The sequence below is a fragment of the Sphaeroforma arctica genome (genome assembly GCF_001186125.1).
Source record: "Sphaeroforma arctica JP610 unplaced genomic scaffold supercont1.264, whole genome shotgun sequence".
NCBI lineage: Eukaryota > Ichthyosporea > Ichthyophonida > Sphaeroforma > Sphaeroforma arctica.
Window position 1 is genome coordinate 23,773 of NW_014040294.1, and position 25,811 is coordinate 49,583.

The 25,811-nt window shown below is 42.3% G+C and overlaps 4 protein-coding genes across 4 annotated transcripts; 2 read left to right on the forward strand and 2 right to left on the reverse strand.

Moving 5' to 3' along the window:
* Positions 1-981: 981 nt before the first annotated feature.
* SARC_04590 (hypothetical protein) lies at positions 982-1,332 on the forward strand (the record flags this gene model as incomplete). Its single annotated transcript, XM_014301566.1, has 1 exon — positions 982-1,332. One exon carries the CDS (start codon positions 982-984, stop codon positions 1,330-1,332), a length of 351 nt encoding a protein of 116 aa, XP_014157041.1.
* Positions 1,333-3,782: 2,450 nt separating this feature from the next.
* On the forward strand, positions 3,783-4,283 carry SARC_04591 (hypothetical protein; the record flags this gene model as incomplete). The annotated part of the gene is made up of 1 exon (XM_014301567.1): positions 3,783-4,283. The coding sequence occupies one exon, from the start codon at positions 3,783-3,785 to the stop codon at positions 4,281-4,283; it is 501 nt and encodes a 166-aa protein (XP_014157042.1).
* Positions 4,284-14,047: 9,764 nt separating this feature from the next.
* On the reverse strand, positions 14,048-14,844 carry SARC_04592 (hypothetical protein; the record flags this gene model as incomplete). The annotated part of the gene is made up of 2 exons (XM_014301568.1): positions 14,048-14,426; positions 14,456-14,844. 2 exons carry the CDS (start codon positions 14,842-14,844, stop codon positions 14,048-14,050), a joined length of 768 nt encoding a protein of 255 aa, XP_014157043.1.
* Positions 14,845-18,612: 3,768 nt separating this feature from the next.
* SARC_04593 (phenylalanyl-tRNA synthetase alpha chain) lies at positions 18,613-25,102 on the reverse strand. Its single transcript, XM_014301569.1, has 10 exons — positions 24,827-25,102; positions 23,658-23,803; positions 23,038-23,252; positions 22,435-22,527; positions 22,002-22,164; positions 21,507-21,588; positions 20,137-20,309; positions 19,903-20,004; positions 19,441-19,633; positions 18,613-18,880 (listed from the first exon to the last, which is right to left on the reverse strand). The coding sequence occupies exons 1-10, from the start codon at positions 24,972-24,974 to the stop codon at positions 18,690-18,692; spliced, it is 1,506 nt and encodes a 501-aa protein (XP_014157044.1). The 5' UTR covers positions 24,975-25,102; the 3' UTR covers positions 18,613-18,689.
* Positions 25,103-25,811: the final 709 nt, after the last annotated feature.

Genomic DNA, 25,811 nt, shown 5'->3' on the forward strand with positions numbered 1-25,811 from the left:
ACAGGCATACAAGTATGACTTGTGCACATACAAAATGAAAAGACAACATACATAAGTGATGGTGTTGTTGCAAATCGACATGACAATTATCAGAGTTATCTAGTTTTCGTCCACTCTTCCATCTTAAATATTTAATGTTGAAATATCCTTATATCTGTGAAGTAAAATAGTGTTGGTGAGCAAATTCATAATATTGTGCGTACAGACACTAAAAGTGAATTGTTCAAACTGGTCATACGTGAATATTCACTTTTGGATATATGGCAGATCTTCAGGTAGTGTACTTCTAAACCGAACCAGAATCTTATCAAATTTTATAGCGTCCATGTCTGGGACCTTTCTTCTCTGTTTCGGCCGCAGACCATCGACCATTGAAGATAGGCAAATCTGTGAGAGTATATACCAATGGAAAGGTGTTACAAAAAACCCTACAGGAATGGTCATTGATTTCACTAGACGAATTAACTAGTAACACGCTTATTTATCTTTCAATACTTTGAGTATGTCGGCCCTTTTCATCGTCCCTTCAGAATAAATATAGAGTACTCATACGGGATGCATGTACTCCGGACAAAGCGCACATACCGCCCCGTGGTAGATCCTTCAGGTAATATAATTGTTGTGGTCAGAATACAAGTACCTAGGTTTTAGTTGTTTATTTTAGTTATTATAGTTTTTACAGTTTATTATAATAATCTGATAAACTTGGTTTTTGCTGACTGTTACAGCACATGACTTATGTCTCACTTTTAGAGTCACTAATGTTACAATTACTAATAAATAAACAACGTCTCCCTCTCTACGGAAGGAGAACGTTGAGATACAGTTATCTAGCGTACACCCTACTACATTTTTAACTTACCATAGAAGTTGTTATTTTATTAGTAATTATAGGAAAAGCTACGGGATAAGAATTAGTCGGTAGCTAGCATACATTTTTTTGTTACAAGTATAGCAATTGAAAAACATTAAGAACAAAGAATGTCGTATCAAAATGACGAGATCATCCAAAATTTGCCTAACGAAGGAGATATTGGGTTCTCGAGTAGTGATGCTAGCAATACGATGCCTCCATTAAGCAGCAGCAGTGAGGCGGAAGAAGACTTGAGACCGGAGGACCATGGGAATGGCCGTGGAGAACTACCTACGATCGATGAAGTGGAAGAAAGGAGATTTAGAATCAACAGATACAACATGGCTCGACATCTTGAACGATTTAGATTATCTGGTCGTCGTACTAAAGACGTTTGGATAACAAGTACAATGATAGAATCTACTAATACGAGCGAAACCGAGAAGGGACCATCGCACTCAAGTACATCATTAACCTAGGGACAACAAGGAAGGTCCCAAGACGATCAAATGACGAAAACAGAGAATCAGCCAGAAAACACAGATAAGTAGTCACGTGTGAGAGCAGGTAGGAAGGTTGTTTTCGTGTGAGACAAGTACAAATAGAGTGTGCAAGTAGCAATAAGCTTAAACTATAGTTAAGAGTTGTTAGAAGAAAAGAAGAAGGCTCTTTGGGATCTACAGTAGTAGAAATGGGAGGTGTACATGGTTAGTGCCGACTCGTCTAGTACTACGACACAAAGAATCAGTAGCATACTATATTATTTTACAAAGTTACAATAATATTAGAGTTTGAGTTATACGAACTGGTACTTAGTTTTCACATAGAGCAGACAAGGTTACGCAGTGCACACGTCAGTTGACAAAGCAGTGTACACAAACAGTCGATGCTGAAGATCATAGGTACTAAGCAATGACCAAAACACAACTACAACAAGTATTAAGGATGGGATAGGTAAAAGACACAGCGGTAAATATATATCAGGCAACACGTCAAAAGGAATGCATAATGTGTACCAAGGACGTGGGCAGACCGATGATTTAAGAAATAGGAAATTGAATGGCAAGACATGTACCTAATGGCACCCATATGCAACGAAGTATGAGTTAGGGTTCTGAAAGGATTATTTATTGGGTTTACAACTTATAGACGAATAGACAAGAGTGTTCATTTAGAATAATTTACTCAAGATTTGGCTACAATAGGCAGCGACAAAGTTGAGAAGATATAACTATCCAAGTGAAGTCAACTACGACCAGAATTGCACAAAGGGTGAATTAGATAAGATTGGTCGATGGAAGAGGATATAGGGAAGAACACAGAGACATAAGTAAGCATCCGTGAGCCTCTTTAGGAGCACATAAGGGTGAGGGGCGTAAATAACACGAGCGGTGTAAGTAGTACATGGTTAAATTGTGAAAATGATATGCAAACACACACAAATCGCTACAACTTCCAGATAAATCAGGTAAACGGAGAGGCTCAGAAGCACGCACAGAGGGCGTTGCTTGCTGCAGCGTAGTTTAGGAGCGCAACAACTAACAATTTGTCATAGGTCGAGGAACACAACCCAACAACCGCAATGGCACACGACAAGGCCATCACCAGTAGAGGACACGAAGTCAGGTGAGTAAGAAGAGCAATCAGGAGAGATAGATAGAGTACGCGACGATGTACCGGGGCTAGGCTGACCCCATGTCGGAGCAGGAGCAGCCGACGAGAAGGTTGAAGGGATGTTCCGACAAGCGGGGTATACCTCAACGAGGTATTTATTCGAAGGAGAGTAAGACATCAGTTAGTGTTAGATGAGTCTCGACTCTCTATACAACTAGGGTCTGTAAGTGAAATAAAGTAATCACGAGTGAGCCCATTGGTTCCTCGAGGTTCATCGTCGAGACATTATGTGTTTGAGGGATGGACTCTTGTTAGGAAATGGGTATTTATATTCAGTTCCCTCCGAGTCCGTTCGCATACATTTCAAGTTCTCCGTTGAAACATACTTCCCCGACCATGTCCAATCCCCGCCAAAGTCGTAGACAACAACACCTGGACCCTGAGCGTCGCAAAGAAAATGATATTGACCGACGTGGGACTAAGCATCGTCAATCTAATCCGGACCGCTCTGATCCACACCCAGGACAAGCTCTGAGGGGGCAACAACAGGCACGTCTAGAGGTTCTACACCCTGTTTCCGCTGACGACAAGCAGTCACCGCCGACACACGAAGATGAACCTGTCCATTCAGGAGACGACGTTGTCTTCGAGGGTGAGACCAAGGGAGTTCCCGACCTGCGTGCGGACCGGAGTCCGACCACTACTGGTGAACCTGTAGCCAGTAATGGTCTGTCCCCCCGTTCGTCTTCGGGTACTTCAGGGGCCTTATCCTCCAGTAATGACCAACCACGCCTTCTACCTAACAAACGTAGACGCTACCGTCGTCGCACCAACAACAAGGACACTGAGAGACTACAGATCTCAAGCAAGCTTCAATAGCAAGAAAACTCTTTTTCTTGAATGAAATCACAAGAGTTGCGTCACTCCGAAAAGCGGATCAAATTATTAACCACATCATGTCAATAATACATTAGTTCCTATGAGAGTATTGCTCCGAAAGCCGATACCTAGGAGAGAATTTCTCTGAAAGCCAAGCAACATTAATTGATCGGCGTAAGAGCGAGTAGCAGAGATTATGCTATAGAACAATATCTAAGTGTTAAAGTGTTCTGCAAAAGGTTTCTCATACTGACCATATGAGTTTTCACCCTGGCCAACCCAAGCGGTTGAACACTAGCACAAACACCTTGAGTATAAAACCAAAGGTGAGGTTGTAAATAAAGATATACTATTACGCTTTATTCAAATACTACCATCTTACACTCTAACAGACACGGTACGGGACCAATCGCCCGCTCAGAAACTTACTGAGCTAATGGCTAAACAGCAGTCACTCTTAGAAAAGTATGAACAGAGGTTGCAGCGTACAACTACCGGGCGGCCTACAATTGAGTTGGCTGCCACCGAGAATGCTACTGGCACACACGAACGGGTGCATACATCGCTAGGAAGTAAGTACAGCCCTGTTTTCCGTATACAAGGTCGTACACGTCCGCACCATAGACTCGGGTACGAATCACCCGGGTCAAAGGACCGATCGACCGAGGGGGAGGAGACTCTGTCTTCTATTGAGGACACACCATCTTTCCAGGAGTTCGCACGCGAACAGGTATTAGCCAAGCAGAACCCCCACGGGAGTGAGGCATTGAAGAACATGCAGGATCGGCTAAGTGCGAACTTTCGCCAACAAAGGAAGCAGCCAGGGAGTATGTACAGACACCCAAGCGGCAGGAGAAGGACACACCTGTACCTCCACCCACACCGGCTAGTATTGAGAAAAGCCGACAAGCACTACATGCACGGATACTACATTTGAGCGACGAACTATGCCAGGCAATCGAGGATAATAATACGGCCCGAGCTGAAGCTCTTAGGGGTGCTATCGAAACTTTTCGAGCTACGCTAGAGTCCCGTCCAGTGGAAAAGCGTCCCGTACCATCACCACGTACAACCCCACCTACACGATATCATGGAACGGGATACGAGAGGGGCTCTCCTTGAGGCGTTTAAGAACGCGCAAATCGCAGGGTTAGATGAGAGTTGGAGCCTTACATGGTTCCATAAAGTATTATCTTACTTCAAGGTGGAGAAGTCAACATTAGACTACATCCGCGACAACTCTGAACGTTTGAAGGTGTGGACGCCACAGCTATAAATCGAACAGATCTGCTCGCATGAGACACAGGCCACTGTCGATCCCGCGCTTCGCAAGTTAGCCAAGGGCCACAGTCGGAACATGCACACCCCTATTATGAGGCAAATGACGCAGCTCATGGAGAACCATAGGAGGGCACGTGAACGGTGCCAGACGGATACAGACTTCCAACAGAATTTATTAAACCACTGCATCGTACAGCTGTTAGAGGAAGCTCTCAACCGCCGGACGTATGAACGTACTCTACAACTGCATCCCAAATGGCAATTGATGAAGACGCACGAGCTTCTACAGCTGTTGAGCCTCGACATTCAGGACGCACAGCAGCGTAAGACGGCGCGACTCCAGAACCGTAATAATCGCGAGGGTCTACCGAACAATGGGGACGAGACTACCAATAGCCGCCCTAACCCGCAGACGGTTCGACGACAGTCGCAGAACTGGACTCAACGTCTCCAACCGTCACTACCTACGACTTGTGCTGGATGTCAGGCACAAGCACCACCAGGTTCACGACATATTCCGCGATGTCATCATTTCCGGGCGTCGCAACCAGGGGGTACGAATGGTCGAGCAAGGCCATACGACAACAACCGCACATCGAGAGACGTACAATCGGCACACAGACCGACCACAGCATCAACCTCAGGACAGGGGCAGAACACTACCCAGAGTAGAGATTCGATAACTACGCGTCCGACTCCTCAAGTACAGGTGAATGCGATTACACAGGACGACGGCCTGGTATCACCCTCGGAAGCTACAGAGGTACACATCAACACGATAATTACGGAAGACTTCGAGCAGATGACACCGGAGCCAGACCACGCCCACGGGGCATTGGAGTCCGTAGCCGATCGCGCTTGAGATATGAGGGTGTCTGAGTCGGATATGAGCTTCACATTTGTTAACACTATTAGAGCAGTGATGGCGATACAGGACCCATTGCTTTCTTCTGATAATCGAGTTTGTATTCAAGTGCAGGTCAACGGACGTATGTTCAAAGCCTTGATAGACACGGGAGCAAACAGAAGTTGTATCTCACAGACATCCGCAGACCTCCTCGGCCGCTCAATAACTCCAGCACCACCTGGGTCATTCATCTATTTAGCTGACAAGGCGGTTCGAACCCCTCAACTGGGGACGACGGAAGTGGTACCCATTAGGTATGGAACCAATATTATCGTCGGGTCACTGGAATTGATGAATTTACCTGCAGGTATAGATATCATAGTGGGGCAAGATATGTTGACAGGATTGGGTCTATACATAGGCGGTATCCAATCGCCACTTGCACCAATAGACCCCACGGAGCTAGATGAGCTTCTCGAACCCATCCCACGCCGACAAGCACCGAACACGACGGAACCCGCCGATGTACGCCAACGATTGGCACAGGATTTAGAGGCAAATGCGATGATTGCTGACAACGCACGATGTCGGCTGGAAGGGAGTGAAGTTACCATTCCAATAACCCGTGAACAGGCGATGCATATGCGCAGATCGACGCGTAACTTTGTAGCCGACCGATGGCTACCCTACGTGGATAAACAAGTGAAGAAGTGGTTGACGGATTCGGTGATTACAAAACGGACGACACCGACAACCGTTAACCTCCCTCTCCTTGCAGTCCCGACGTTCGATGCGGAAGGAAACGTAAAGAAGGTACGCGTGTGTTTAGATATGCGCACCGTTAACGTGCTTATCCCTGGTGACCAGTTTTTGATCCCCAAGGACAATGAACTTATCTCTCGCCTCAAGAGTAGGAAGTACTACACTATGCTGGACATACCTGCTGCATACCACAGGCTGCCGATCCATCCAGATTCACAAAACTTATTTAGTTTTACGCACGAGCGTTATCAGTACTCGTTTACATCGGCACCGTTCGGACTCCATGTGCTCGCGCAACAGTTCCAACGCACCTTGAGCACGATACTTGACGGCTTACCGGTCCACCACTATATCGACGACATAGTTATCGCTAGCGACGACTATGACGAACACATTAGGACGGTGCAGAAGGTGATTCAACGCTTAACATACCACAGTTTTAAGCTTAACCCCGCCAAGTGCCACTTCGCTATTCCCGAAGTGATGATCCTAGGGAAGAAAGTGTCGGCACAAGGCATGGATATTGACCATGAGAAGCAGGCCAAGCTTATCGACTGGCCTACCCCTCTACGGTACAAAGATATAGCCTCCGCATTGGGTTTGGCAAATTATCTTTACGAGCACCTCCCCTACTTCGCGAATACGGTCGCACCTGTGCGCGAATTTTGCAAACTCAAACCGAAGGAGTTGATCGGCGATCGATGGGAGGAGAGACATGCACAGGCGTGGCAGGCGATGAAGGACGCAGTTGTTAATGCAGTAGCGTTGCACTTTCCGGTCGACAGTATACCATTGAACTTGGAAACCGACGCTAGCGATTACGGTTTGGGGGAAGCGCTATTCCAATGGGTCGACGGGAAGAAACACTATTTAATGTTCTTTACCAAGACTCTGAACCATGCGCAACAGAACTACGCTACACCAATGAAGGAGTTACTAGCTTTGGTGTATGGGCTTGCACTTTTTAGGGAGCATTTGGATGGGCAACAGTTTGCAGTCTTTACCGACCACAAGGCCCTGGTGTATATGAATACACAGCTCAAGCTTAATCCGATGCTCCAGAGATGGCACCATATTATAGCACCGTTCAACCTTACCATATCGCATATACCAGGAGAGACGAACGTGCTTTCGGACATGTTGAGCAGAGTACACAAGGGGACAGCGGAGCAGGACGAACCTGAAATACTGTACACAGACTGTTGGCAGTTATTCCCTAGTTACTTTGAATAAGCGCAACAACACTTCGGTCCGAATGATATAGATGTATTTGCGGTCCCAACTAACGCTCAGCTTCCTCGATTTTGGACTAAAGACGATGGGGAAGGGGCGTTTGCCCACGACTGGTCGACAGTCGATGGATGGATGAACTCACCTTGGGAGCAGATACATAGAATGTTGCGCAAGATACGAAATGATGGGGCGCGGGCAACTGTTTGTCTACCATGGGTACCAAGGGCACCATGGTTTGACCTGTTCAAACAGTTGTTTCAGTCAGAGCCAGTGATGGTCCCACGAACGCCACACACGTTCCTCAAGTACGCTAAGTATGCCTGTGGTAAGACGCCATGGGGACACACAGTGATTGCACGAGTGGGACCCCCTTACGGGTTCAAACTGGACCCGCTGTTTTCACAGCGACTTGGGTATGCAGAACCAAAACACACAGCGTACGTAGTGTGTTTAGATACCGTGCGAGAGATCTCGGTGGCAATGGCGGATGCAGAAGGTCAACCGGCATTTGAGCGGGCGACGCCAGAAGAACAACAACGCCGTACGCGACTCATACAAGCGCACCACGAACAAGGACATCATGGTGCGGCTTATACAGTTCAACAACTCCGTCAGAACGGTCATGTGTGGCCGGGCGCACTTGAGTTAGCGACGGAAGTCAAACGGCAGTGCGCTACATGTTTGGGACATGATACGCTTCGTAAAATTTCCACCCGATGATTAGCATTGACGCGCGCTACCCGGGGGACCATATTCAAATCGACTATATCCCGATGCCACTTGAGTCCAGACGAAAGAACAATTATATACTTCACGTCCTGGACATTGCTACAGGCTACTCAATCCTTCGAGCGACACCGGACAAGACGAAGGAGACGACGGCACAGACACTAATATAAGTTTTTGGCGAGCATGGTTTTCCACGTATGATTCAGATGGACACGGGGAATGAATTCTCTAACAAGATAGTGGAGCTACTGGTCCAAGAAGTGGGTATGCTACACAGGGTGTAACCGCCATATCGACCCCAAGTACTGGGTGCTGCTGAACACCGTCATAAAGAGACTACACGTTCCATTCGACAATGCTGTGAGGCAGTTCCTCTACGATGGGACGAACGCCTTTCGTTTACGATGCTCTATCAGAACCTTCGGATATCCCGACGTCACAAGAGCGCGCCGTTCAGTGTATATTTTGGTCGCCGTCATGTACCATTTGCGGACTCGACTTCACTGATGACTTACCGGATACCCAACCGATGACGAACGACCCCTAGGCACAACGGTTAGACCAGTTGCAGGATACCGTACTGCTAACTATCCACCACATTACCAAGAAGTATACAGGAAAATTTACGAAGACATTTGACCGCCTGCACGCTCATGACTTGGTCCATTTCGACGACGGCGATGTGGTTATGGTACGATCGGAGGGTAGAACAACTAAGGCAATGCGGCCACTGTTTGGGCCGTATGTGGTGAAGGCCAGGATAGGACAACGATACGAGTTAGCGAATAAAGACGGATCCGCCCCTCCAGAATTCAATCACAAACCGGTACGGGTGGAACTCCTACGGCTAGTGCATAGGCGCACAGACCCACCACTTAACGACGAATTGTGGACAGAAGGAGGTGTTGAGTTTCGCCACATTATTACACACCTTACGAATGATGAAACAGGGAAATTGGAATACTTGGTGCGATGGCGTGAAGGCGATCCAACGTGGGAAACATCGGAGGCTTTTGATGATGCCAACGATATCGCGGCCTACCACAAAGCCTCGCAGACACGGACACGTAAACGCCAACGTGCCCAAATCCAAAATAAATAAATTTATCTTCAGATATACCTACTCGGTAGGACGGTGCGCTCGAACCGTGATCGTCATGCCCTCTAGCTCTCAGAGGTTAAATGCCAGCAACTAAGTTACTTGGGTATTCCTCACTATCTCTAAACCTGGCACACTGCTTTTCGGTCAGTGCTTCAGTTTGGGGGGGTTGTGGTCAGAATACAAGTACTTAGGTTTTAGTTGTTTATTTTAGTTATTATAGCTTTTACAGTTTATCATAATAATCTGATAAACTTGGTTTTTGCTGTCTATTACAGCACATGACTTATGACTCACTTTTAGAGTCACTAATGTTACAATTACTAATAAATGAACAACGTCTCCCTCTCTACGGAAGGAGAACGTTGAGATACAGTTATCTAGCGTACACTTACTACATTGTAAAACATCTAGCGACCACTTGCCGAGGGCCTTCACTTCGTCGATTGGGGCTCCGTACTGCCTAAATAAATACATATAATAAATGTGTACAATGATCAGGCAGTAGCTTTTTATTTCAGCGCAGACCTATAAGAAAACAGTACTTACTTTGCTATACGGGCTAGTCCTCAACAGACATGTGTACTCTTGTTGCCTAGTAATCAGGCAATGTCGACTTCCTGCAGGGCCTCCTTCACCATAGTCTGATGTTTACTCGCGCTCATTGCCTATTTATATATGTGTGAGGTACTCTGTGAATAATATTTCAAAACTCAAGTGAACCGCAATATATATTTTAAATACAACGCACCTGCATGCAAGTCTATCACACCTTCATGTAATTGCGATCGTTTGCTCTATCACCAGGTACTGAAAATTCCTTTCCCAAGTCTCCGTATTAGGATTAATGGTGCATCCATTGATCTCAAACCTTTCTAACAGAAGCATGGACAAGGATGTCCAAGCGCATATGAATACATCTTGATCGCGATAGCAATTAACTAATTCTACGACGCTGTTCTGAAAGACGCCAAAACAAAAATTATATTTATATAACAAATTGGAACAAGCTAGTAAGAATCCACACTCTTCAACTTGTAGCTGATGGGATACACAGATTACAGCAGTCTTACCCCATTGGCATTTCCTTGATTGTAAACGGCCGCAAGACAGTCGATATCCTGTACAAGGCCAACATTTTCCACGGGATAGAAACTTGTGCGCCGCACAATGCATCCACATATTCCTTACTGCAATGCATGTTGCATGTAATAGCAATATTTACTAAAATGGCATATGCTTGATTAATACTATGATAGCAACGGTAATCGTTAATTAAAAATAAGCCGGAACCTATAAGTACAGCCATTATCTGATTGATTATATATTTGAATAAAAATTATTTAGCATTCAGTGGACAACTAGTCTGTGTTGTTTCATATCGTATAGACTTAACAATTTGTCGAATCCTCTGCTAGTGTCGGTGCCCATCATTCGGACAGCGGTTTACTTCTGATATCCAGTTCAGAACGAGTTTGCCCCCGCAATTTCGAGTGCACTGCCTGTTACGCCTGCTATCCTTGCAAAATCATGCAAACTCCAAAGTACGTTACGTAGCGACGGAAACATATATATGTGTTTCTCTCCTGGAATGATAGGTATAAAAAGAGTGCTGATATTTCAACTATTAAATTACAAAGGTACATCTGTGAGCATAATTTTGAGCATGGGATCGGCATACAGATTTACCTTTTTTCATGTAGCCTTGTAGTAAAGTCCCCTTAAACCTCTATCAGTGTGGAGTTAGAATTAGTTTATAATTAATTCACACGAGGTGAAATATTTATAGACCACGTAGACAATCAAATATAAGAATAAATACACCGCACTGAGCCTCAGGGAGACTGAGTAGGTTTTAGTATCGTATTTTGATGTGTTTACTACAGCCTCGGTCGGCAACAAACCTTAAATACTTTTCGACTAATGTAACGCTGACATCCTCGCGGTTGGGTCTGTATACTGGGCAGATAGTTGTACCTTCAGTGCGGAGCCACATTCAATATTCTTCTTGACCTCTGGCGTGTTTAGCTTCTGTCTCCTTACTGTTACGCTCCATAGACCTCTGAGCTAGCGGTTGATAAGTTCCTTCCGTGTTAAATGGCTCTCGGCGTACCGCCGTTGTCGCTTTTTAGGTTTAGTCTTACTTTTGGATGCTTTGGGCCGTGTCCTCTTCTTCCTTCCCTTCGTCACACTTGCACTCGCTTGATTCTCCCCCTCATCTTCTGATTCACTTGTAGTGAGCTGTTAGTGGGGTCATATTCACCTTCCAATTCGAATTCACTACCTGAGCTATCGCCACCTTCCCCTGCGACATAGTTATCTACTTTTAACTTGCACTAAGCCTGGCTAAGTACACATTGTAAAGAGGAATTGAATATATACATATTCAAAATTAGTGTACGAGCGGTAATGAGCTCAAGTGCTGATTGGTCGATCGATTCATGGTTCCATAAAGGGAGGGACAAAACCCCCCGGTCTTCTAGTGAACTATTGTATAGGCTCAGAGAAATTCTTCTTTGTCCTTAAACCGTATTCGCCACCTTTATAACATACACAGGTAAACGACTTGTGTATGCAGATGGAAATTGTCCTTTCACCCAGATTGCTGACTAATTTCTGAAAAAAATCCAGGGACAAAAAATTCTCAGAAATTGGCAATCGCCCTTTTGTCTTCAGCTATATATAAGAACCAACTAAATCACTATTTTAATTCAAATCCGTATTGTCAGATAGAAATTTAATTTATTTATCCCAGATATAGATAATTTCATTGCTCATCTCTTCTTCATAAGCGTTTCAACCTTACTAATTACTTTTCCGAAAGACCTTCCGTAAGTTTTGTACAAGAGAATTCACTTTATATTTTCAATAATTCTGTTGTCTTGTACTTTTCATCAATTTCTTACCCTTCCACAAACAATTCCAGTTCCTCTTTACTATAAAATTGCTAATCGATGTACCAATTTTCGTCAATCTTCTTTTACTGGTATGGATAATGTAAATCCATCCGACTACAATTAGGTCTAAAATTGTATTTCTCATATATTTCATCTTATAAATTCTCAACCTTTATAGTTTCAAACTGTCTCCGAACCAAATATTTCTCAACATACTATTCTTTCATACATTCTTCAATATACGAAATAACTTCCAACATAAGAATCGTCAATCCCTTTACCCGGTTGCTTCCATTTCATAAGAATAGATACAGACAGTCCATCACCATAAAAAAAATTAAGGACAAAGTCGTGACGTAATCCAAATTACGTACAACAAAACCTTTTAATTCAATTGTTCAAATAACAAGTTCTAAACCCTGCTAGCACTGATAAGTGCTACACCAGAGTTGTCCACACTTATACTAATCATGTAATTAATTTCACACATAAGTCTTGCCTAAACTTACATCCTTTCTGCCCCCTAAGGCCCATGCGGTGTGGTCCGTTATTCTACACTGTCGGACTGTTCATCCTATCGTTATGAACAGTCTTTTACATCTTCTTTACCAGTAAGAATGTCACTGCATTTGAGTTGATGCACTTATATCTTTCTTAGGTTCACGCTATCTAATCGTGACCTTCTTAAGGTCAATTCCCACTATGTTCAAGTATAACCTGCACCTATCAGGACTCTAACGTCTGTTCATTCATGTACCCGTTTTATGTTCTACTTATCTGAGTTTGCTACATACTTCCTTATCTAAAATATCAATAGTAGTAGCAAATTGTTTTACTCCAATCTCCATTAATAGACTTCTACTCCAGAAGTAAGGATTGCTCATTCATACCCTGAAACTGTCCTGCACACAACATTTCACTAGAAACTGTTTAATATAAGTGTCGACAGTTCAATTCTGAGCAACCATGTCATAATTATGTAACGAAGTTTACGTTTTCTTATTGCGTATTTGGATGATTTATATTGAGAAATCCTTAATCATGTTTTACACCCAATATACGACATTTCCTTATCCTAATCTTGACAGTTTTCAAAACTTAAATACATTTTTTTTCGCTGCGTAATTATTTTCTAAGATTTAGATTTCTTTCTTATTAAGTACTGGTTCTTAGTAATTAAATCCTTACGCATAGTCTTTATTTCTTGATTATGATTTTTTCCGATTGATATAAATTTTCTTATTTATTTTCCAAAATTATGTACAAAATCCTTCATATTTCTTAAATCCCAGTCATGTGCCAGTGCTAGCAAGCTACAAGTAACAGCTAATAGTGAGCTTTGCTATGGTCAGTAACATTTGGGAAATGGTGCCGCACATGCTTTAGGGTAATAATAAAAGGTTTAGACCAATCACTGTAAACTGTTCACCTGATAAGTATTTGTACTGTAATATGTAATTATGTTATATGTAGATTGTAGTATTGGATTATGAATATCGAGTTATCAACTTATAACTCTCTTGTATAATTGAGGGTGATGTGCTCACTGCTCACAAGCTACAGACCTGCAGGCTCTAGCCTACAGTTTAACAGTTAGTGCAGTAATAATCAATATGGTTACACAATATTGAAAATTAGGTTAATAAAAATATGAGATTATTCAGATGGATATTCATACCCGTAAACGAGGCTTTTCTCTTGTTGTCGTGCACGTTTCCACTCAAAAAGAATATGCTTTCCGACTTGCAAGATGTTGGCAGCACACTGAAAGAGATCAGTGTGACCATGTATAGAATGGAAAATTGTTCTTTCATGGTATGCCAATATTCAACGGCTCGCACACTCGGATGTACTCACTTCGATACAGATTTGGTTGCCAAATCTCTACCCACGTGCACAATCACATCCTCAGGCTCAAGACACGGCAAAGCCTCCCAGGCGCTGAGCTCACGCCTAACCTTGACCTGGAATGCAGCAGTACTAGACTCAAGATGCGACGATCCTTCGTGCAGGCTCATCGCCACCTGCTGCTTCTTTTGCAGACGTCGCCTCTTTTTGCTCAAAAGGGATAATTTGTTGAAATCGACGAGTATTGCGCTATCACATGGATCTTCCGCTGTTCGTTTCGCGCTGCTATTAATCTGCACCGGTGTACATGGCTCGGTCGACACGCTTGATCCCGTAGACGATGTGTCTGTCGCCGCCGCCTTCGTTGCGAGGTGTTTCTCCAGACTTTGGTCGCCTCATGTACCACTACACACCTTTCGGTGATCTCATGTTTGATCTCAATAAAGATTTTGACTCTATTCTCTACTGTGAAATTCAGGATTTCTAAATTTTTATGGAGTGGATGCAAAAAGTATTTAACCAAGAATTCCATGTTTGGTTTTTGTGGGAAATAATGTGCCAAATTCTCCCGAAGCCTGATACGATATGCCCGAATTTCGCTTCTTAATTCGTCCTCGCTGTGGAATTCATACACCGGGTCTGGTCCTGACTTCTTGGCAACTTCTATTTCGACATCGTCGCCCAAGAGCGTCTTGCAGTTTAGTACATGTTCACATGAATCGGCAAGGCTATCTTCAGCAGACTGTATGTTAATCTGACATTGCATCAAGGGTCGAGTACTAGCGAGGAATTCTCTCCGCATCTGTTTTATCTGTCTGGTTGGCTTAAATTTATCTCTGCGTGCTTGCCCATCCTTGTCGGCTCATAGACCATACTCGCCAACTATCTCAGTTGGGTCTTCGAGTAGAAACTGTATCGCAGGGCAATTATAGTCATCAGTCTTCACCATGACATAAAGCCCAGACCACCGTACACCGCCATTGACCACCGCACGCTTGATCTTATCGTACATCAGAGCTTCTTGTGCAGTTATCATCTAGTCCGCCCCCTTGGTTCTTCTATTCACATAAGCTGATCTTTTAGCACAGAAGTTTAGCATGTTATATACTGGCTTGCTATCATATGCGGGCTCGTTGACCTTATACATGACTTCTTCTGCATCCACGTTTAGAAGCGTCTCCAGAACTTGAATTTGCTTTTTTAGTTTTGCCGTATGTAGACCTTCCTTATGATCGTTAAACACTTTGTGCATCTTGTCTGTGGTGGTTATAAGAATCCCGTCAATATCTTTCTTCAGTACCAATGCTACCCTATGTGCTAAGCAGCCCACAACAACACTCGCGCATTTCTTTATAGCATTTTGTACGTTCGATGCATTATCTGGCGTAGCGCTATGAATGATGTCCTTCATTTCCAATAGTACATCGTCTTTACCAACTCGGAATGCTGTGTTATCTATCGGCTGCAAGAATCCCCACTCCTTCAAGATTTCATGCTGCCACTTAGCTAAATGTTTGCCAGTGTATCTTCCTACGATCTCCTTCAAATCCAGAAATACAGACATTCTGATCTTATCTTCGCCTTTTCCTTTGTTAGGAGTAGTCCAGTGTATAATAGAGCCTAGAGAATTAACCCCCGTCGCATCCTTCCAAACGTCATTTTCTAGTGCCGCAAATGGTACACGATAAAAGCTAACGGCCTCCCTCCAATGCGACAAAGCGTTCCTCTTAATGGCCTTCTCGAGAATTGGCAAATATTTTTTAATAGTATTCGGTCCTGCTGGATAGTACTGCGATTGGATATTGGTTGGCACTTCTACTGCTGCATTTAACCATGCCCCGAGTTCTAGCTTTTTGCTCAATTCAAAAGGTAGATCATTCTTGGATACGCAGTGCACCCAAAGTAAATCAGCCAGTCTTTTGGAAGTTTTGAACCTTAGTTGAGGCTGTTTACTAGCCGTTCCAAAATCTACTATACTCTGTTGCTGTCCGTTTTTAGCTTGCTTTTCGTGTATTTTCGATACTCCTTTGCTAAGGTCGTCGTACCATTGCATTGTGTGCCTTTTCTCGTAGTGTGATACGGCATTACTGGCGCATCTGCGATTTCAAAGGTATACTTTGTCGTTGCCACAATATTTGCAATAGGCTTTATTGCAATCGTCCTCTAAAAGTCTGAACTTTGTGGCAGAAAAAAACCCCAAAACCCTAAAACAATCATACTGTGAAGTGCTATCGACGTTAATAGATTGTTTGCCATTGAGTGCTGATTTATTGACACTTGATTGCGTGCTCCCCGGTCTCCTGGTGACCTTTTCAGATGGGGTGTTGATGGCAGTCTCGGTGTCACTGTTTTCTGTCATTCTGATCTACAATTCGACTGACACACCAACACTGATGCCACAACAATTAGAATGAATGTATCACTATAGTATCATACAGTAAATAGATAAGTCTAAAAGCCGTGAGCCGTCGGTGTCAGAGACTCAGAGTGTCAGACCCGTGACTCCCATCATCACTACTCACACTACAGCCAGAAGGCCACGCGGAAACTTAGTAAGAATACCGTTTCTTAAAATTTCTTAAGATGCCGGTATGTATATTTCTTATTATGTGGACTATGCACTATATTTCTTATTTCATAATTAAGAACTGGAAATAATCTTAGAGCCCCCAAAATAGCTGAATATTTCTTAATTCCTAGTTCCCAAATTCGTTTCCTATCCGTAGTTTTAAATCCCTCAAAACCAGGTAGTTCTCAATCCCTCAAAACCAGGTAGTTCTCAATCCCTCAAAACCAGGAACAGGCCTTCTTACTATTCCTTACAAAAATTAAGGCAAATCTCTCTGTTATTTCTTTGCTTAAAAAAAATGACATGGTAGCTCAGTAGTTCATTTGAGTATGTCTCTTGTCTTCGACGTCTTCAAATTACCTCTACATTCATTTTGTAAATATTTATCACCGATACCAATATCTGAACCGAAATATTTAAATGTATCATTTACATCTAACATACTCGCATCTGTGATTTGTGCTTTTTGTATCTATGATAACATGATATAAAGTCAACGAGTTTTACCCCTACAATCAAATCCGTCTCTGATACTTGAAAGTCCCCTTTTTTATCTTGTTAAGTTTTTAAAAACTTGATTAAACCCTACTAAACCCTAAACCCTAAAACCCTAAACCCTAAACCTTTAAAACTAAACCCTAAAACCCTAAACCCATCTTTCTCCCTTCCGAGAAAGGAATTGAAACTACGTATTGCTCCTTCTTTTGTTATTATTTTTGTTCGGATTTCGTTGATTTTTTTTGGTTTTGTTGGGATAATAGAAACTTTTATTTCTATAATTAACAAACTTTAAAGGGGTTTGACCATTTCATAATTAAATACACACACACCATACTATGGTAATACAGATTGTTCAGTGGTGGCGGTGAAGGGGACGATGGCGCATATGTGGAGGTGGACTACACAGCAGAACAAGAAGGTATGGCATTAAGCGATAGTCGTGGCTGCTGTGGTGGAAAGTCGTTGTTGTTCTGTATTGTTTTTTTGTTTTTTGCGCGTAATGTGGAAAGGAAACAGAACATATGGAGGCGAACTACAAGTGCTAAATAGCTTATTTTTACGGATTGACTATATATCCCAAGTATACAGTAACTGCAATATTGATTTATTGAAATGATATAGTGTTGTGGCAAAGCGATTGTAGTGCTGGATGTTCGGAACAAGTTAGTCCGCCAAAACAGATTCCTGTATAAGCAGTGGGGCTCCAACAATGTATGTAGTTCAGAGATATCCTTATAACGTGAAAGAATGTCCACTAAATTGAACACAATCAGATATACTTGATATAAAGATGTGATATTTGTTCTTTTTCAAAAATTATGCGACAACTTCCCAGCAGCATTTTTTTATTTTCGAATGACAATGTTCTCGTTATAATTTTGCGCTGTGCATATCAGCTGACATAGTTTCAACTGACCTTCTATATACCGTTCGAGAACCGAAATCTCGTTGGGGCATTCTGAGCTGGACGCAGGGGTTCGAGAGACATGCTCGGGTGGACGTATAAATCCAAAGCGATTGGTCTTTTGATAAGTCCAAAGAAAGTCGACTGTTGATAAACGCCATGCGGCACGTGTTTGTACCCTGCAAAATGAGCGTGTCTGCTACGACACATCTTGTAAATGTCACAGATGCATACATACGACACATCTCCTAGTGTAAGCAATGGGAAACAGCGTCTCAGAACTACTAGCAGTCTCTGTAGTAGTGCGTGGGGGCGACGAGGTCTGGTCGCCCAACAGCATGAGCAAGCAGCGTTGTATTGTATGCTTCTCCAATCTTACTAATCTATTCGCAATTTCATACTAGATGTACGGTTTAGAAATATCCACTACAGATGACTCATACATTGCGACCTTCCCATTTCAATCTCAACATCCAAGGTACTCAGCTCGTGTATGCGGTGTAGGTAGCTAATCTGTGCCATATACAGTAAATAGACTCGACAGAGGTAATATCCTGATAACATGGGGTGAAGAAGTACAATACTCACGACGGTTTCAAACGCTAGCGTTCAGCAACATCTTGCTTTAATTTAATTATCTTAATGCGCCTACACTGTCCCTCTCGCGCTGAGCTCAGAACTTCTCTAGTCGACACGCGGGGGCATTGTAAACCATCTGCATGTCCACTTTATGGCCAAAGAGGTCCCGGATATTATTTAGTCCTAGCTTAATCATGGTGGGTCGTTCCAGAGACAGTCCGAATCCTAGAACCGCCACACCCTTGGGTAAGCCCATGGGCTCTAACATCTCGGGCCGGAACATACCTGTTATAAAATAAAACGCGTATATAAATGAAACGAATGGTGTGTGTGTGTGTGTGGGGGGGAAATAATATCGTCAGTTTGTTACGCGTAAATGTTAACCTACAGATAGATAGATACTCGACCGTAAACACACACCTGGCCTACGAAAGGCACATGTATGCGAGACATGCGTTACTGATGTGGATAAGCTAATACAACGCAAATGCGCAGAGGTCCACTGCTGCAGGCACTGACTGTGTTCCGTGTGCGTGACGGGTTCTACTTATCATATCTCTACGTTTGTTCATAGACACGGCTCAAAATATTATGACTCAGCAGCAACCACTCACCACTGCTGCCAATCTCAATGCACACCCATACAGATACAGATACAGACACAGACACAGGCATATATATATATATATATACATATAAATGTAAACAAATATACAAATATATGTAGATATAAATGTATACAAATATACAGATACATATTGATATACATATACATACATACATATATATATGAGTGTGTTCGCGTATTTACCATTGGATAGAGATGTAGATCCACGCATACTTACCGCTGTTACCAATCTCAATCCATTTCTTCATGCCCTCGTGGTAACCGAAGATCTCCATGGATGGTTCAGTGTACGGGTTGTAGGCTGGCTTGAAACGCAGCTTGTCCATACCCAACGCCTTGGCAAAGAACTGATTAAGGAAACCTACGAGACCACCCAGTGAAATGTCCTCCCCTGCAAGTACACCCTCGATCTATAAATAGAACACCGGTAGGTATATCATCAGTATGGTTGCAGATGGAAACAAGGGATATCCTGGTAGGTATATCATCATTCCAGTTGCAGACATATACAAAGGACTGCAGTGGTGTTGGTCGCATTGATAGTAGAATCAAACAGTATGAACCCTACAGGAATAACAGAGCGTGTGTATTCCTTTCTGCAGAGTTGACATTCCACGTACATGTTTGTGTTCGAAATTCCTTTTACTTTTGTATGCCGTTCACAGTTGTAAGCACTCACCTGATGAAACTCGGCCAAATGTGTCGCGTCCAGCGTTTCGTTTCGGAACACGCGGTCGATACTGAACATTCTGCTGGGCTTAAACCCGTCGTCAGCCAATTTCTGCAGATAACAACGGGAAACCACGCATGAATTTATGTGTATGAGAAAGTAGGCCAAATTTACACCACCAAATTTTAAAACAACCTCAGTAAACACACGCACACACAGACACAGACACACACATATACATACCTTCAGCATTCGCGCACTAACAGCCGTTGTGTGTGTGCGCATGATGTTCTTCCTGGCCTCTTCTGTGGTCCAGGGTGTGCGATAGCCCTGAGAGCCAGTCGCACCTCCGTCTTCATGTGTGGCTTTGACCGTGGCCATGTAGTCGTCGGGGATGGTTGCACAGTTGGCAGGATCTGAAACGAAGGTGCAAGGCAGAATAAATGAGACATATGTGTGGATATATATATATATATCGATTGAGATCGTTGCACAGTTGGCAGGATCTGAAACGAAGGTGCAAGGCAGAATAAATGAGACATATGTGTGGATATATATATATATCGATTGAGATCGTTGCACAGTTGGCAGGTTCTGCTACGAAAGGTACATGCCAGGATGACTAAGACAGGTATATACATACATATATATATATACGTATAATAGAGTGTGCATACAGTATATCTGCGAAAAACGCTTTCACGAAAATAACGAAAATATATACTACTATAATTATCACAGTACCACATGACACTGTGCACAAACCCAGCAGACTGATAGGAATAAAGACACGTGGTTTAAGGTTCAGGGGTTTAGGTTATACAGACATACATACACCTTTACATGACATATACAGTCATGTCCACCTATGCACATGAGTGTATAATTAAAATGAATACACGCAGAGCTATACTCCACTACACCACAGGGAGGTAGGTATTTGTACCTGGAGTGAATACAAGTAGGTATATACTTGACGTTGCTCAGCAACTACGCCGTGGCCTGACCCTGCGCGAGCGAAGCTATGAGAGAGAAACAAACTCATTCTAGGCTAAGGAGGATACTGCAAACACATGAGGAAATAAACGCACTCTTGTATGTCTACGTATGTGTGTACGATATATACACTTACATGAAATAACAAGCCTAGATATTTTCGTATGTAAATGTCACCGTCGATGACAAAGGTGTCACCACATACTCACCTTTGATGAGGGTGTGTGATAGATATACATAATTTCAGATCTAGATGCCGTCGTATGCATATATCATCGTTGATGAAAAAGGCGATTCCAAATAAATATACATATATTAGCGTATGTAAAACATACACTTCTTGTAACAACTGACTTGCATGCCTGCGTATGTATATGTCACCGTTGAAAGAGAAAGTGTGTACCAGTATATATGCATATATAAGTACAGACATGTATGTCTTGGTGTGTATGTGTGTGTACATACTGACCTTTGATGAACAAGATATGCATATACGAGAACAGACATGTATGTCTTAGTGTGTGTGTATGTGCACATACTGACCTTTGATGAACAAGATATGCATATATGAGAACAGACATGTATGTCTTAGTGTGTGTGTGTGTGCACATACTGACCTTTGATGAAGAAGGTGTCGTGCGCGTCTCTGGCGGGATGTGCTTGTGGCTGGAAAAGCGCGTCGAAGTTCCAGAAGGATGACTGTGTCCCCAGATACCAGCAAGTCAGAAAAAAAAAACTCAGTTTACATCATGTAGGATACATGGGTACGAAACAAAGAACGCGCCAATCAGGTCCGAGCAGAATATAGGCGTAGAGGTTTTTAAAACTGTGACAACAGAGACTCTCATACGTTACTAGCTCACATGTATTTGCTAACTCAGATGTCGTCTCTGACTATGGTGGCCACATAGGAAGTGCACAAATGGGCACACAAACAGACACATACGTATTCTATACATACACACACATATCACATATGTAGTCACATTTTGACGTACACATTCATACTACGACATGTACCTACACACATACCATTATATATAGGAATCAAAATATAACCACATACACACATACTATTATTTATAGGAATCAAAATATAACCACATACACACCTCAACATAGTTGTTTGTAGGCATTTCGGAGAAGCCCATCTCCAGAAAGATGTTGCGGAACTCTGTGCGCACTTTCAGCAACGGATGTAAATGGCCACAGGCCAAGGGCGCCCCTTTAGCCTGGAAGTTATACGGCTTAAGCTCTTTGTTCCTCCATTCACCACTGTTCATGGATATGACATGCGTATGTGATACATACGATGCTAATATATCATATGTTTATAGAACAGATCTGAATATCTATGTATCTATATATATATATCTATATATATTACATACATACATACATATATATACATACAAGGATACAAACATACATATACACATAAACATGAATATAAACATAAACAATATATATATATACGCATGTATACATGATTACATACACACTTGCAGATGTGTCTATAGTGAGTGTCTGTGCGTTAGTGCCTACCTGGCAATCATTTCGGGGGTGAGCTTCGTTTCGTACACTTTGATTTCTGCACTGAAGTTCTCTCCTTTGCTCACGAACTGTTCTTTCAGAGTTCTGTTACAATGTAGGTAGGCGAGCTCGAATAAGTATGACTCATACGGAAGGATTTGCGACAGAGCGTGCCGACAGAGTTGTCGTAAAATGCATGCGATGGAAAAGTTTGATATTGACCACGGGTTAATTACGGGCTAAACTAATTCTCAAACAACTTAATATCATTAACATATCACTAACCAACATTACACTCAGCTATCAATAGACTATTTCATGTCAATACCATGTCACTGAATTTGTTACCGTTGAACAGTCTTAAACTCAGTTATCGGCGATTTAGTAAGAAGAACAGACATACTAAGAATATACACACGCACTACAGACATACATAAAATCTCGCACACACATGCATACACACGTGTATATCTCACACATGTATCTTTTACACACACACACATATATATATTTACATGTATATACTCTCCACACACACACGCATGCATACACATGTATATCTCACACATGTATCACACACACACACACACATATATACTCTCCCCACACACATACACAGTCCGGACGGCCTTGCGCTTCTTGAGGTCCTTGAGCACAGTCTCTGAGACGCTCTTGCCGTCTCTGATGAGTTTCAGATTGTGTCGTGTGATGTCTGTTATCGTTGCCACTGCGCGTTTAATAGCTGGCCCACCCTCGGCTTTCTTATCCATCGCCACCCATTTGGCGGCGAGTGCTTTATTTATACCTACTTTGTAGTTGGGTCCCATAGCCTGTGGTGTGTGTGTGTAGGTAGGTATGCACGTGTGAGTGTGATTGTCTTTATGGGTGTGTGTAGGTATAGGGACGTGATAGCAATGGAGCTATATGCCTATATAACTAACAATACAAGATTTTAAGCCAAGTAGAACCTGCCACCAGCCCGTACATACTCGCTATATAAACATATATACACCTCATAGACGCGCACACACATATATATATACGTATACAGATACATACACACACATATATTCATATACACGTACATACCCACAAGTATATATATATATACATATACAAATACGCACCCACACATATATGCATATGCCCACATACCCACATTATACCTACCCATACAGTCATTCACACACGTACCTACATACACCCACCCCATCCAACCACACACATATACATACCAGCAGCTCCTTCTGCGGCATGCCTGCGTCCCCCTCGGGAATGGTGTTGTACACAACTGCCTCGTGACTGCCGTTGTCAGCCATGTACGAGCCCTCTCCAGTCAGATGAGTCTCGGAGTGTGACGTGCTGGATGCTACGATGTAACCTGTTGGAGAGAATAGCATACGACACTGTAAAGCTTGAAACTTGATAGATGCGGAAAGGACGTGACTACACAGACTACGTACGATGTTAGGTTGTTAATGGAATATGATAGTAGAACTCAAAGATAATGTGCCATTCATACAAACATACATATATACGTTACACATGATACAATACAATACAATACAATACAATATATATGGCGTACATGTGATCGATATTGCACAACAGCCTCGTTGATATGAAATATACAAACACTCAGTATTTGATCTGGGCTACATATTAGAATACCTGTACTCTATACGTATTAATACAGGATGTAAACGACATCTCACGTCTGCAAGTTCTTATATGCGCAATTGTCAATGCTATATAACGTATATCTTCACAGCCATTGCATGCATAGACGTAGAGCTACTACTAAATATTGGGTCCAAAGCAAGCCATACAATCTCAATTTGGGTGCGAGAAGGTTGATAATAAAGTAAAATATGAAGTAAACATCGTGCTGTTGGGAAATAGCACAATGTAAGGCTGTAACCCGCCAGGTGGCGTGCTTCTTCACCACTAATGCAATATGAAACACATAAGGTATCGATATGTATATATATACATATATATATATTAAAAACCTAAAGTATGTATACAAACGACATGATATAGATACACATACACCACACGCCACCCCTCTTTCCGCTCCCCGACAAATATGAATATACTCACAAACACACACACGCACACATTATATATATATACATATATATATATATATACATACATATATATATATATATATATATATATAGTATATTTGCATACATATACATTTACATACATATATATATATGTATATATATATAAATGATTATATATATATATGCACATTTAGTATAGATAAACACACACACCCACACACACACACATATATATATATATGTAGTATGTATACCTATATGTACAACACAACAATTCTATCAAAAAAAAACACGAGACGCACATGCGATACCAGCACACTCCAACATACCCGGGTGCACAGCTCCCATTCGCTTAATTGCGCTCTCGACCACAGTCTGTTCAACGTTCAGTCCTTTTGCAATGTCTGCAACAGCGATGCTGTTTTCGGTTGATTTGTCCACATAGTGGAGCAGGTCTTGAATAATGGACTCAGACATGGTGTTAGTGGTGTGCTTGTATGCTTGTGGGGGTGACTTGACTTATGGGTGTTAGGGCTAGGTATTCCAACACTAGTACCGATGTATATACATATACACAGATATATACATATATATGTATATATATATATATATATATATATTTATATATATATATATATATATATATATACTTATATATATGTATATATATTATGTATTTAGATATATACAATATAGCTGTACCTATAGTACGAGATTGCCGAGATAAATTAATAAATAGCAGTCTGTGTGTTGACCACTTCCTGTGAGCCACGATTCGCGTGGGTCAAAAAGTAATGAGCGCATGTCGTAAATAATTGGCTTATTTTAAATTGTCAACTCGTTCCACAGAGTATGTAGTTTACGACATGGTATGCGACGGAAAAAGATTGATGTGAATCAATCCTGCTGATGCCAGACGGCTCCCTTTTATGAATTTACTATCATGATGTTCATATATGTACATACATTTAAATAGCACTTATCGTGTACTGTCGTACACACATCCACAGATACAGACACGCTTCGCCCAGCAGGACTAATAAGTATACACGTGACAACTCTTTTAGTAGTAAGTACACGCTTTAAGAAGACACTGTTATCATCTCAATCAGTATCAGCCACAGCAACCCACTTCATCCACTGACTCAGCAGCAATGGGTGCAATAGATGAAGAGCTACTGCGCAACGCAGTAAACTCGTCAGTCCCTGACGACGCAGATATTGATCCAGACATGCTGGAGTATATTGTTGGTATGATCTCAATATATGTGGTCTGTCATGTATTTGTGCGAGTTGTTGTAAACGTCCCGATGC